The sequence below is a fragment of the Acomys russatus genome, chromosome X, assembly GCF_903995435.1.
Source record: "Acomys russatus chromosome X, mAcoRus1.1, whole genome shotgun sequence".
Lineage (NCBI taxonomy): Eukaryota > Metazoa > Chordata > Mammalia > Rodentia > Muridae > Acomys > Acomys russatus.
The window spans coordinates 47,426,836-47,440,163 of record NC_067169.1 but is presented as its reverse complement, the minus strand read 5'-3'; the positions used below and the strand labels follow the sequence as shown (position 1 = coordinate 47,440,163).

Here is a 13,328-nt window from a genome sequence, read left to right as displayed (position 1 = left end):
ATATTTGCAAAAACACACCATACTCTCACAGCCTCAAGGGAAAGATTTTATCTCAGTTATTTAATTTCATCACACACAAAAATGACACATTGATAAGGATTTCAGTGTTTTCTCTTTGTACCCAGGGTCTAAGTTTAATGAGAAATGAAGAAGAGAGAAGTCTGCTTGACACCAATGGGGAAAAAGGTACAAAATGATATTTGCAGAATTATCAGAAAATGTATGTCCTCATTCCAGGCTCACAACTGACTACCCAAATGACCCTTGGCAAGCCACTTACCATTTGAGAGCCTCAGTCAATGGTTGTATAAACTACTTTTCTTATTTCATTGGTAATTTTAAATAAGATTTCATATATATGAAAGAACCTTGATAATGACTATATAAACATAAGGGAGAATATAGTATTATGTGGCTGATTTTAACACAAAAAATATGACAAAACATGAAAAGGATGCAGTATAAACTTGTGTTTTTCACATGACATTGCAAGTTCTTTTTCAGAAAATAAGTCCTTTATTGTTTCCTAAACCTAGTCATTCACAGTTAACCTTAGATTTTGTGGATAGTGTAGTCTACCAAAGTTATGTTCTAGTGGTTAGTGCCTCCTTAATTCCAAACATATATTTCAGTGTAATTAGATCTTTTTTCCTATACAGAAGCATCAAAAATAGGAAAACAGGAAAGGCTGATAATAACTTGTAAGGATAATAGTAATTTTTCTTCACTGAAATAAACAAATTGACAAGTATAACTCAGGAAAATAGAAGGATGACACTTAATGTCTTCCACAAAGCATTTAACGGTGTAAGACTTGTGAATTGACGGTGTAAGACTTGTGAATTATACTTTGTTTTAAATTTTTTTTCTTACTACATTATATGTAACAAAATGCTGTCATTCCACAGACGAACAGGTGATGCAATGCAAGGAAAACTCCCAGCTTTCGCTATTAGACGAGACACCAATATTTGATTTTGGAGAAAATCTTCAAGATTCTAACACCCTTTTGGATGATCTGAACAACCCATCAAATGTCTTACCAACATTATATAACCGTGAATTTGTAACTCTGGATATTTCTGCTATACAAGAAGATACTGCAAATACTATTGAAAATGCTGTTCCCCAGTTCTGTATGGAAGGCAGTGGGGAATCCGATGTATCCCCTTTTCTCTACTTCGATCCTGTTTCTAATATGTTTTGAAGAGCATATTGAACTTAATCTTCTATTAGAATTTATTTTGAGTTTTGATGGATCATACTTCCTGCTGGTAAATAGCTATTCCTGGTTGCTGGCTAGTATATTTATGTTCATTTTGTAACTTCTGTAACTTAAAAAAATAGGTTGAAGTTACTGCCCCCCAGGATCTAAACAAATTTAACAATTAAGAAGAAATTCAAACCACAAAAATATAAGGAACATATCCAAATGCTAAAACAATGAAAAGTTAAGTTGTTTAATTTAAACCAATAATTTCTAATACCTTACTTATGACTGGAGCAGAGATTAGTGTTATTTCATTATCCCAATTAGCAAATTGATGTAGCCAGCTTTTTCTTATGATGAAGAAACAGTTATTAGAAGTTTTGTTGAAACAAATATCATTTAAAAAGCAAGGTTTAGAGTTAAGGAAAGCAATGTTACTCCTAGATTTTATAGATACATTTATTCTATAGCTTTCCACTTTATTCCAGTCTTACACTATTTTTAATTCCTAAATAAAGCCAAATTTTAGTAGAAAGTGGCATTTTCTGTATGATGGAGATCGGCATAGACAATCAAAGTCAACATATTGATGCTGACCTAAACCTTGGACAAGAACTCCAAGAACCAAACTTTTGCAAAGTTTTTTCTTAAAGCATAAGGCAATGCAAGGGCAAATGAGTCCTTAGAAATTAGGCAAAAAATTCACAGTTAACCACTTATCAACTAGCTATCTGCCATTTCTACATAGAACTCTAGCTATGTCAGTATCCTTTGACACATACAACTATTCCAACACCCACCAACATTCATACATACCTAAAATTGAGCACCATAGCACTTAAAATCTAAGCTTCTCTGTTTAGTTGAAAAAAAAAAAAAAAAACAGCGAAGAACATGTTTACTGTTTTCTGTTACTAACCTGAATATTAAAGCAACAAGTTTTTAAGGGTTCCAGCTGTTTTATTCCCCCTGCTAGACTGTTAACAAATTAGTTTTTGCCACTTTTATCCATCAAATATTAGCATATTCTTCCATAGTCTTGACTGATGAAGTCAGCTTTAAAAGGAAGGGGAAATTCGTCATTGTTTTCAGTCTCTAATTTTAAAAAGTGTGTACTTGTTTAAATAAAACGGTTTGTGTGTTTTTAAAATTCTTAAGGAAAGTCCAGATCTCATTTAGTTATGGCTGAGATTTTGATATGCAGTAGTGAAATAGAGTATTTTAAAAACTGAAAAAAAAATCTTGTCACTGTAATGTTATGTAAGTCAATAAAGAGCTGAATGTACTTTTCATAGTATCTTATCATTTGGTGTAAACAAGGATCTTCGACAATAATGAATGAAACTTTTGGCTGAATGTACATGTTGGAAGGAGAGTGTGTCACATACATTAATTTGCATTTGCACTATTTCTTTTACTTCAAAGAAACTTATAGCTCATAGAGAGGAAATGTGCCTGGCACCGTGTTTTGACTTAACCACCCATGTCTTCTGGAGCAACATGGTGTCCTTCCCATGCGCATTACATCCACTCCAACTCCATTTTTATCATATTTGCTAACTAAGGAATTTCCATAAGCATTTCAAACATCCTTATTATTAGTTTAGCTACTCAGTAGCCTTTCCCCCACAATCACTGGGCCCCCATCTCTGTTTAATTCTTTTTCTTAAAGATGGATTTATTTGTTATGTATACAGCATTCTGCCTGCAGGCCAGAAGAGAGCACCAGATCTCATTATAGATGTGTGTGAGCCACCATGTGGTTGCTGGGAATTGAACTCATGACTTTTGGGAGAGCAGTCAGTGCTCTTAACCTCTGAGCCATCTCTCCAGCATGGTGCATTTTTCTGGTCCTTCATTGACTATCTCAATATATTGTTTCCAGTTACACCCATTAACCTGCAAACTTGATGATTTCATCTTTTTCTTATCACTGAGTAATATTGTATTGGGTATATGTGTCACATTTTTCTTCTTCATTAGTCAGTTGATGGATGTCTAGGCTAATTGCATTTCTGAGTTACTGTGAATAAAGCTGCAACAAACATGTGTGTGTGTGTGTGTGTGTGTGTGTGTGTATTAGGGTATAAAACACATTAGCTATATTCCCTATCACTTGGTCACATGGTAGTATTATTTCTAGTTTTGAGAAACTTTCAGACTGATTTTCAAAGTAGATTCACTGGATGGCACTCCCATTAACAATGTATAAGGATATATATTCTTGTGATAAAATTAGACTATTATTTGACATGATAGTGATTTGCATCCACGTACAACACTCTATACCAATTAATTAAAAATAGCCTTCTTTGTGGGTAACAATTAAGGCCTTGAGTTTAAAAATAGGTTCAATTATCTGCCTTTTGTTTTATCCTCCCTCTATATTTCTATATCCTCCTTTCTTTTCTCAGCTCCTATCTCCTTACCTATGAAAGAAAGATAAAGGAAAAGAGAGACATCCCTGAGTCCAACTTAGTTTTCTCTCTGTCTAAGACCAATAATAACTTATAATCACCTCCCAATGAAACTAAGCATTTGTAGACCCAGAGAGAAAACAGAAACCTACCCAACCCCCCTTAGAGGGAATGGGATGTCATTCTCTTAAGGTTTCTTCAGGCTGAATTGGGGCAAATAATACCTTAGAAGGGGCCCCAAAAATGGGGAAAATGGTTAAGCAAGCTAAGCATTGCATTTGTGGTCCAATTTCTAAATGTTGGGATATTTCAGGCTTAATAGGAGTCCTGTGAGGGACAAACTTAAATGCTGGACCAAATGGGATCAGAAGCTTTCTACAATGCTGTCCTGGAAGCTGGCCAATTCTGATGGGTAACAGCAGCTGAGGGGCCTGGGCCTGGAACATGGAAGATGCGGGATGTTAGCATTCAGCATGCTGAGAGGAATGAATCCTGTCATGTCTGATCCAGCTTCAGTGTCTGGTTCTTTTGTTCTGAAAACATCATTTTTCACAAGCATTATACAGTTATTATAATTGTATGAGGTGTACAGGGTATACAGAGCAATTAAGGCTGATTCTCTGCTCATTGTAAGAGCAAAAGTAAGACATCTGCAGATATTCCTTCATGCCATACCAAGAATGGCCTCTAGTAATAAGTCACAGAGAATCTGTGACCAGATATGTATGATTCTATAGATATAAGGTAAAATAGTTAAATAAAGTCTTCAAAAGCCTCAGAGACCCACAAAATATGGCATTTAAAGATGCTTTCACTATTCTAAAGATTCTTTGACAAGACAAGTTAACTCCTGGCAACACCCAGCCTACCTCAAGATGATCATCATCAAAGACCCTCATTATGGAGTTCGCTTCAAACATGGCAAACAAGCCACTGAGCAAAATGTCCTCTTTCCTGCCACAGAGAGAATTCTGCCCAAAAATGTGCAAGTTTAGATGCAGGCAGAGATGACAGCCAACCTCTGCCATGACAAAATAAGCAAGTCCTCAATAATTGCTGCCTCACAAATATGTTTGGCAGAGATAATGGGCTAGAAGGCCAAAGATGATGCTCCAACATTACAGAAAGTATTGGGTGATTGTTCAGGCAGTAAACTGTCTCGGTCATTTTTTTTCATTTTGGAAGCTGCTAACCTGCACTTTTGCTGCACTCGGGCATTTACTTTTTATTCCTTCTCAAGTCTCTGATGGGGTTGAAGACCAGATAGTTTAGTCTTACAATCAAGTTTAGTTGGTTAGGGGATAAGATCTTTTTAGATCAAGATAGATGATTTAAGTTAATAGAGATGAGATATGATACTGATTTTCATTCAGAAATTTGGACCCAACAAAGTAGGAAGGATACTTGCTTCAGGCTTGACAAATGCAAATGACCAAATCACTGTGAATGTAACATTCATATAACTCATGATTGTCTGGTGGTTCTTCCTGCTATATGTAGTTTGTCTTACTCATGTGTAGTAATGTAAATGTATATGTTAAAAAAGAAACAAATAATTTAAAAAGAAAACAATGTGTAAGGGTTTGCCTTCCCACATACACTCCAGTATTTGTTGTCATTTGTACTCCTAACAATGGCAATTCTTACCAGGGTGAAATGGAATGTCAAAGTAGTCTTCCTTTGTTACATTTAATTAATTAACTAATTAATTAATTTTCAGCATTTTAGATCCAAGAGCTATAGTTACATCATTTCTACCAACTGCCTCTCCACTGGAAATCCTCCCACATACTCACTCACAAATATATGACCTTATCCTCTTTGATTATTATTATTTCATATTTACATAAATATATAAACACACATATAAGCACATTATATAAATATATTATTCTATAATTATATTTTAAAATAAAATATACATTAATACAACATTATGTATTAATTATTATTATATAAACATATATAAATACAACCTGCTGAGTTCATTTAGTATTTCTGATATGTGTTTAAGGGTGACCAATCGGTGTTGCCTAACTTATGGAGGAGCCCAAGAAAATTAATTCTCCCTCTCTTAGCAGTCATTAATTACCTATAGCTCTTCATTTATGGGTGGGGCTTTGTGAAATTTCCCCATCCACATTAGAGTGCCAACCTCTGTTGTCATTGTATAGGTCTTGTTTAGGCAGCCATATTGTTAGGAGTTCATGGGTTCTGCTTCCTTTCATAAAAATAATACACTATTTCACAGTAGGCATCCCTGTCCTCTGATTCTTATAATCCTCCCACTCCCTTCCCTTAGATGTTAGGGTTGTGTTTTTGATGCGTCAACCAGGAGATAAATACCCCACAGTCAGTGTTCTCTGTTCTGCCAAGTTATAGATTTCTGTAATGGTCTCTGTCTGCCTCAAAGAGGAGCGTTTTTAAAAAATGAGACGTAATAATTACATTTCTCTGTGAACATGAGGCCAGGTGTTTAGAATTCAGTAAGAAATTAAATGAATTTAGGAAGCTGAGAGTAGTAGGCTCGCCTCTAGGAACCATGAACACAACAGCCATGGTTAGTTGGCTAGGTCTGCAATAGCACACATGAACTTCCTCCTATTGAGCAGTTCTTACATATAATTAGACAACAGTCTGCAATCCTATAAGCTATACATACCACTATTGTACCCTATATTTTACCACTGTATTCTTCCCTGTGGGTCTTTGTGGTTTGTAGGACTATTGACTGCTTTTCTATCATGGCAGCTTGCTTCTGATACTGAGACCTAATGCTAGGGGAGGAACTTTCCAGCCTTCTATCTTAAATGTGTTGTATCTTTAAACATATGGACTTATTTTCACATTTTAAAAGGCAACCAAGGGTAACAGCAATAGCCTATATTATTTTGGAGGCTTTTGGACTCCTCCGACCAACTACTACTCAAAGAGAGATGTCCCATGCCTGGCTCTGGGGGTTTTGTTACACACTCTATGGAATTTAGGGGAAGCATTATTACTCCCAGTAGTATAATTTCATTGTGTGTGTGTGTGTGTGTGTGTGTGCATGCATGCGCTATATTATACTTGTTACATGAGTCATATATATTAGAAAACCATCTGCTATAAGATTTTACCTCCACACATGGCTCAGTAGTTTTGGCACAGATACCTGAGATTTTAGAGTTGATTGTTCATGCTTCATCATCAGTAGTGCCAGCCAGGAACACCTCAACAAAGAAAAAGTAGTAATGAGTTTAAGATCACTACTTTTTATCTTGGTAACTGTGTTGGCTACTCTTATGCCAACTTGACCCAACTGTAAGGCATTTTTGTAATTAGTGATTGAGGGCCTAGCTCACTGGGGGTGGTGACATCGCTGGGCAGGTGGTCCTAGGTTCTATAAGAAAGCAGGCTGAGCAAGCTGTTGGAAACAAGCCGTGAAGCAGCACCCTTCCATGGCCTCTGCATCAGCTCCTCCCTTCAGGTTCCTGCCGTGACTTCCCTTGGTCATGGAGTATTATTACCTGGAAGTGTAGCCAAAACCCTTTCCTACCCAACGTTTTTTTCGTCACAGCAATAGAAAACCTGAGAAAGTAGCAATAACCAAACAATCAGGAACAAAAGTGCTGGTGACCCCTAGTAAGACTTTGTTGGTTGTTCATTTGCCTTTTTTCATTTAGCCCCTCTGAAGGCCAGCTTTCATCCTCTTGCTTCATTTACTCCCATAGTTGCTTCATTTTTGCATGAGAGTGCAATTCTGATTTTTTCTATTGTGTCAACAACCATTTTTCCACTTTAGTCAGCATCTCTCTAGGCGTGCCTGAATTTCCCAACAACATTGTCATGAGCTTAACTGTCAGGTCTCTCTAGAATATGGTGATTAAAAGAAAATCAATTAACTACTCTGAAGTATATGAAGCCATGAGACCATTATTTGTGTAATAGAACTATAGTTTTATATATAAAACAGAAGAAAATTTGAGGAAATAGAAGAGTATCTTGCTGTCAATCTGTGAAGTTTAGAAATTAGGCCAATGTTAAGATTTCAGTGCAGTTAAGCTGCTAAATAAACATATCTTTTGCCTGGATTCTTTTTGATTTTGTCCCTCTTTTCTTCACTCCCACCCTCTCTCCCTGCTTACCTTTCTTCCTTCCTTCCTTCCTTCCTTCCTTCCTTCCTTCCTTCCTTCCTTCCTTTTCTGTCCTTTTCTTTCTGCCTGGTGGGGTCTTGCTACATGGCCTAGATTGGCTTAAATTTCTTGTATAGCTCAAACCTAAAACTCATCATCTTCCTGCCTCAACTACTCAAATGGTAAGATTACAGTCATAAAGTACTACATCAGACTGGATTCCTCTCCTAATAACAGAATTGAAGATGATCTCGCTCCTTTGTACTTCTGGATTACTTAGTATATATTACATACCAATTAATAAATATGCAACCAAGAAGTCTAGTTTACTTTATATGTTTATTCTGGATTCTGGGTTTCCCAATAGCAGGAATATTTCACATTTGTATTTGCATAGAATGAATTTTTCTAGCCATCAGTTTTAGAAAACAGAAAGGATTTGAACAGAAAACTGTAGAGATTAGAGTGATAGCTGCATCATTAAAGTGCTGGTTGTGATGGTGTGGACCTGTAAGCCCAGCATTAGTCTAGAGAGACAGAGATAGGAAGATCTACGAGACTCACTGGACAGCCAGTCCTACCTATTACTCAGTGAGTTCCAAGATCTTTCATTTAAAAATATGATTAAAATGAAGAGCCAAATGAAAAGGAATCCAGGAAAAAGATAATAATAATAGTAAAACAAGATATATAGCATCTTGACAAAGATATCAGATGTTGATATTTGGCTTTCATATGCATATTCACATGTGTATATACACACCTTCATATCTATGCACCCATGAACACATGAGCATACCTCACCACATACACACAGAAACTCTGTGGTATCTTATTCTTTAGAATGCATATCCTATAAATATTAAAATGACAGTTTAATTCCTACTTAAATACTACAAAATAAGTAAATTAAGTGCAAGACATAAAAGTGGTCACCCAGTCATTCCTTTAATAAATAAGTTATTGAATTGTCAGAAATCTAGCACATATCAAAATATATGTAAAGTCACCCCATCTTACATCCCATCAACCAAAAATAATCAGAAGCAAACTATGGGCTTAGGATGTAGATTGATGGTGGGACACATTTCAGCATTGTCAAGATTATGGGTTCAGTCTCTAACACCAAAGGGAAGTAAATTATATTTCCCACACCTACTTGATATTCTACTAGAATATGAGATATTTAAGACCATATTTAATTTTGAAGTTGAGAAAGCCTAAAGAATTATCAAATTATTTGGGGGATAAATGTAAGTTTTAATTTAAGATAGTTAGGTCCATGAGAAGAAATGGAGCAGTTGTGAGTTTCTGATAACCTCAGTGAGAAATTTGAAGAAGAGAGATCAAGACAATGAACGGCCTGAAAGATGTAAGAAAAAGTACTAAAAGGCTATTTCTCAAACTAAATATAATACAGGATGTATTAACATAAAAACTAGAAGAAGTTTAGAATATTCATAATGCTCACATTCATAAAGACATCATTTGTATCATTTCAACACCCCTTGACAATGTCAGCTTTTTCTGCTTCTTTTTTTCTCCCAAATAAGTGAGATGTAAGAAGTAAATTTGCCACCACAACCAGAAAAAGTGTGTATCCCAGGCTGGCCTCAGATTCGTGATCTTCCTGCCTCTACCTCCTTCAGGAAATCCTACTGGTATGCACCACCTTTCCCTTAAGGCCTGTTGGGTGGGTGTTTGGATGCTTTCATGGACTTTAGGAGTTGGTTATAAATTACTATTGGGGGAATGGGAAGATACAAGTGAGGGAATAACAATTAAGATGTAATCTGAATAAATTATTTAAATAAAATTTTAAAAAGTTTTAAACATCTGTAGTCAGCACAGAAATGGAATTCCACAGGAACAGTCATAGGGGAGGGGAATAATGGGAAAATGGGGGGGGAGGAATGGGAGGATACAAGGGATGGGATAAACATTGAGATGTAACAAGAATAAATTAAAAAAAATAAAGCTAAGAGATAATCTGAGTATATATGAGAATGATAATGGCTATGGAAGTAGCTAAAGGATTCATTAGGGGAGTTGTAATTTATTTTCATTTAAATAAATCTCATGAAAGAACCTGAATTTGGAATCACACAGAACCAAGTAAAATTCCTGGTTCTACTCTCGTGATCTTTCAGCTGACGGCAGTCTCCATTTATTTATTTTCTTCTTTCCTTTCTTGTCTTCCTAACTTTATTATTTCCTCATTTTTTCTTTATTTTTTCATTTTTTCTTCCTTTTTTTCAGGAAGAAATGCAAATATCTTTATTTACAGATGATCTGACTTATCTATATTAAACCCTACACAGATACTACTAGAAACTATCAGAATTGATAAACACTTTAAGCAAAGTGTCAGAATGCAAACTTAACATTCACACATCAGTAGCCTTCCAATACACTAACACAAACATGATCAGAAAGAAATCAAAGAAACAATCTCTTTCACAGTTGAGAAGAAATAAAACTCCTGAAATAATTCTAACCTTCTCCTCATGCTCTGCCTTCCTTGTTCCCTGCCTTTTCCTCCTTCCAATGAGCAACCCACTGACTTTTTTAAAATTAGTTTTTATGCTTCATCTTCTTATAGGACATTTTATTTTGTCTTTTACAATTTTCTCTTTTTTATTTTTGACATTATAATATTATTCTTTCCCTCTCCTGTCCTCCCTCCAACTCTTTCTGTACCCATTGTAATCCCTTTCAAATTCATTGACTCTTTTGCTTTAATTCTTATTGTTACATATTCATGCAAACACAAAAAATACATAGATACAACCTGCTAAGTATTTAACTTGTATGCATATGTTTTCTGGGATAACCAGTTAATATTGAATCATATAATTATTATTTATTATTATAAATATAATTTTATATATTAATAACACTATTATTATTATAATTTTTAATAGCCTAATTATTCCAAGGATAACCCTGTGGAAGACTACTTCCCTGTCTTACCAGTCATTAATTGCTCTTCTTTTGTGGGTAAAGCCATGAGATTTGTCCCTTCCACATTGACATGTCAGTTGGTACTATCTTTGTTCAAGTCTTATTTTAGCAGCCATGTCCTTGACATATTGTGACTGCAGCTTTCTTATCGTTTCTAGGAGACAGCATCTTCATGCATGTTTTCTGGTCTTCTGGCTCTCAGAATACTTATGTTACACCCCCCATGATATTCCCTGAACCTTAAGTGCAAAAATTCTATTGTAGATGTATGAATTGGGTCTGAACACACCAGTACCATATGTTCATTGCATTTCGACCAGTTGTGGCTTTCTGCAATGATCTCTGTTGAAAATAAAATCCTGTTGAGTAAGCCTTAAGTCCAATTATAAGTCTCTTTATTACTACAAATATATAAATGTCACTGTTGCACCTCTAAGGATCTATTGTCAAGCTGGTCATTATTGTGGTTCATAAGCATCAAATATTTGGGGAAGTTTCCTCATTTCTTCTTTGATCTCTTAATCATTCAGTAATGAGTTGTTTAATCTCCATAATATTATACACATTCTAGGGTTTTGTTTGGTGTTGATTTTGTTTTATTGTATAATGGCCAAATAAAATATATGGGATTATTTTAACAGTCTGTATTTGTATAGTTTTGTCTTTTGTATCAGTATGTGGTCTACTGAGTAAGTAGAATTATATCCCTTGGGTATGGAGCTAGTCTGGAAGGTTTTCAAATGGAGGAGGGTCAGAAGTATAAAAGAAAAGAAAGAAATGTCTTATCCAGGAAAAGTGGTAGTTGTGTGGTGCATTAAGAGTGTTCATGGGCATGGGTCTCTGCAACAATCCCCTCCTCTAACCAGATTTGTTGGCTGATGCACCAACCAAGGACCATGCATGGTGAGGATATAGACCCCATGCTCAGATGTAGTGGATAGGCAGCACAGTCTCCATGAGAATCCCATAATATGGGGAGTAGGAACTACTGACATGGACTCTGGTCCTCACTAATTGATTACTCTCCCCTGGCAGTGTGGCCTTGCCAGGCCACAGAAGGAAAAGGATACAGGTAGTCCAGATGAGACTTGATAGTCAGATATTATGGAAGGAGGGCTCTACTTTTCTGAGGGCCAGGGGAAGGGGCATGAGGAATGGAGGGTGAGACTTGGAGGGGGCTACAATTGGTATGTAAAGTGAACAATTCTTTTAAATGTTCATGAGATGTAGGTTTAGAACTAAACTTGTTAGAATATTTTTAATATTTTCTTACTAATTTATTAATTTGTTCACCTTACATCCAGGTTGTAGCCCACTTCCTCTTCTCCTCCCAGTCCCAACCTCCCTCCCTCTTTCTCTATTCCCCCTCTCCCATTCCTCAGAAAATGGGAGCCCCTTATCCACCCACCCAGCCCATCAAGTTGCAAGAGAACTGAGCAATCCTCTTCCCCTGTGGCCTGGCAAGGCAGCCCCATCAGGGGAAAGTGATCAAAAAGCAGGCAACTTGAGTCCATGTCAGAGACAGTCCCCTTGTCCCATTACTAGTGGGCTCACATAAAGCCTGAGATGTCCATTGGTTACATCTATGTAGGGGGCCTAGGTCCAGTCCATGAATGGTCCCTTGTGGGTGCTTCAATCTCAGAAAGCCCCTTTGGGCCCTGGTTAGTTGGCTCTGTTGGTCTTCTTGTGGAGCACTCATTACCTCTAGGTTCTTTTATCCTTCCTCCCACTTTTCCACTAGACTGCCTATGCTTTGCCCAATGTTTGGCTGTGAGTTTCAGCATCTGTTTCAAACCACTGCTGTGTGGAGCCTCTCATAGGACAACTCTTCTAGGCTCCTGTCTGTAAGAAAGCCTGAGAGAATCCCATATGATAGTAGGGTTTCATTTTATCCTTTGTTCACCATCTGTATCTATCTCTTAGCAAGCATGTCTTTCCATGGACTTTCATCCTTCTTTGCTGCACAAGTCTCTATCCATGACCTCTTACATCCGTCCAATAAAAAAGGAAACAAATGGTAGACAGACATTATGCACAGTGAAGCATTAATTTCTGTTTTTTGAATTGCTTACACTTTCAAAGCTTAGCTGACTGAAGGTCATTCAAAACCTATAATTAGATGGATGAAATTACTGTCACTCTGTTGTCTGTGAAAAGGGGTGGTTTTTGAAGCAACTGGGAAGCAACTTAGGGAGCAAGTTTTCATTGTCTTGTATAAATATGAAATCAATTAAAATTTTCAACCTAATAAAACATGCCCCTATTAAGCCCAGCACACTACAAATAGGGCTTGTCTTTCTCTTAAAAGAAATAAAAAGTAGATGCCTTTGCAAAATCATCATGAGGAATATTCATTAAAATGAATCATTTATTGTCATCAGAGACGGAGCTATTGGCAAATTCAGTCAACAAACTTTGCCATTGTGAAATATGGGACACCCTCCCATAACAAATATAGCTCTCTTTTTCTTTTTCTTTTTCTTTTCCTTTGCACATGCATATGCATGTGCGTTTGCGTGCGTGCATGCGTGCGTGTGTGTGTGCATGTGTGTGTGTGTGTGTGTGTGTGTGTGTATTTTGAGACAAGGTTTCTTTGTGTAATTTTGACTGTCTTGGAGCTCA

The 13,328-nt window shown here is 36.4% G+C and overlaps 1 protein-coding gene across 1 annotated transcript in view; it reads left to right on the top strand.

The window, feature by feature from the left end:
- The window catches only part of LOC127184601 (heat shock factor protein 3-like), a 54,084-nt gene extending 52,877 nt beyond the window's left edge, over positions 1–1,207 (top strand). Inside the window, exons 12-13 of the mRNA XM_051140947.1 lie at positions 126–186; positions 909–1,207. Of these exons, the coding sequence (XP_050996904.1) occupies positions 126–186; positions 909–1,207 (360 nt within the window). The remainder of the gene's footprint in view (positions 1–125; positions 187–908) is intronic.
- Positions 1,208–13,328: the final 12,121 nt, after the last annotated feature.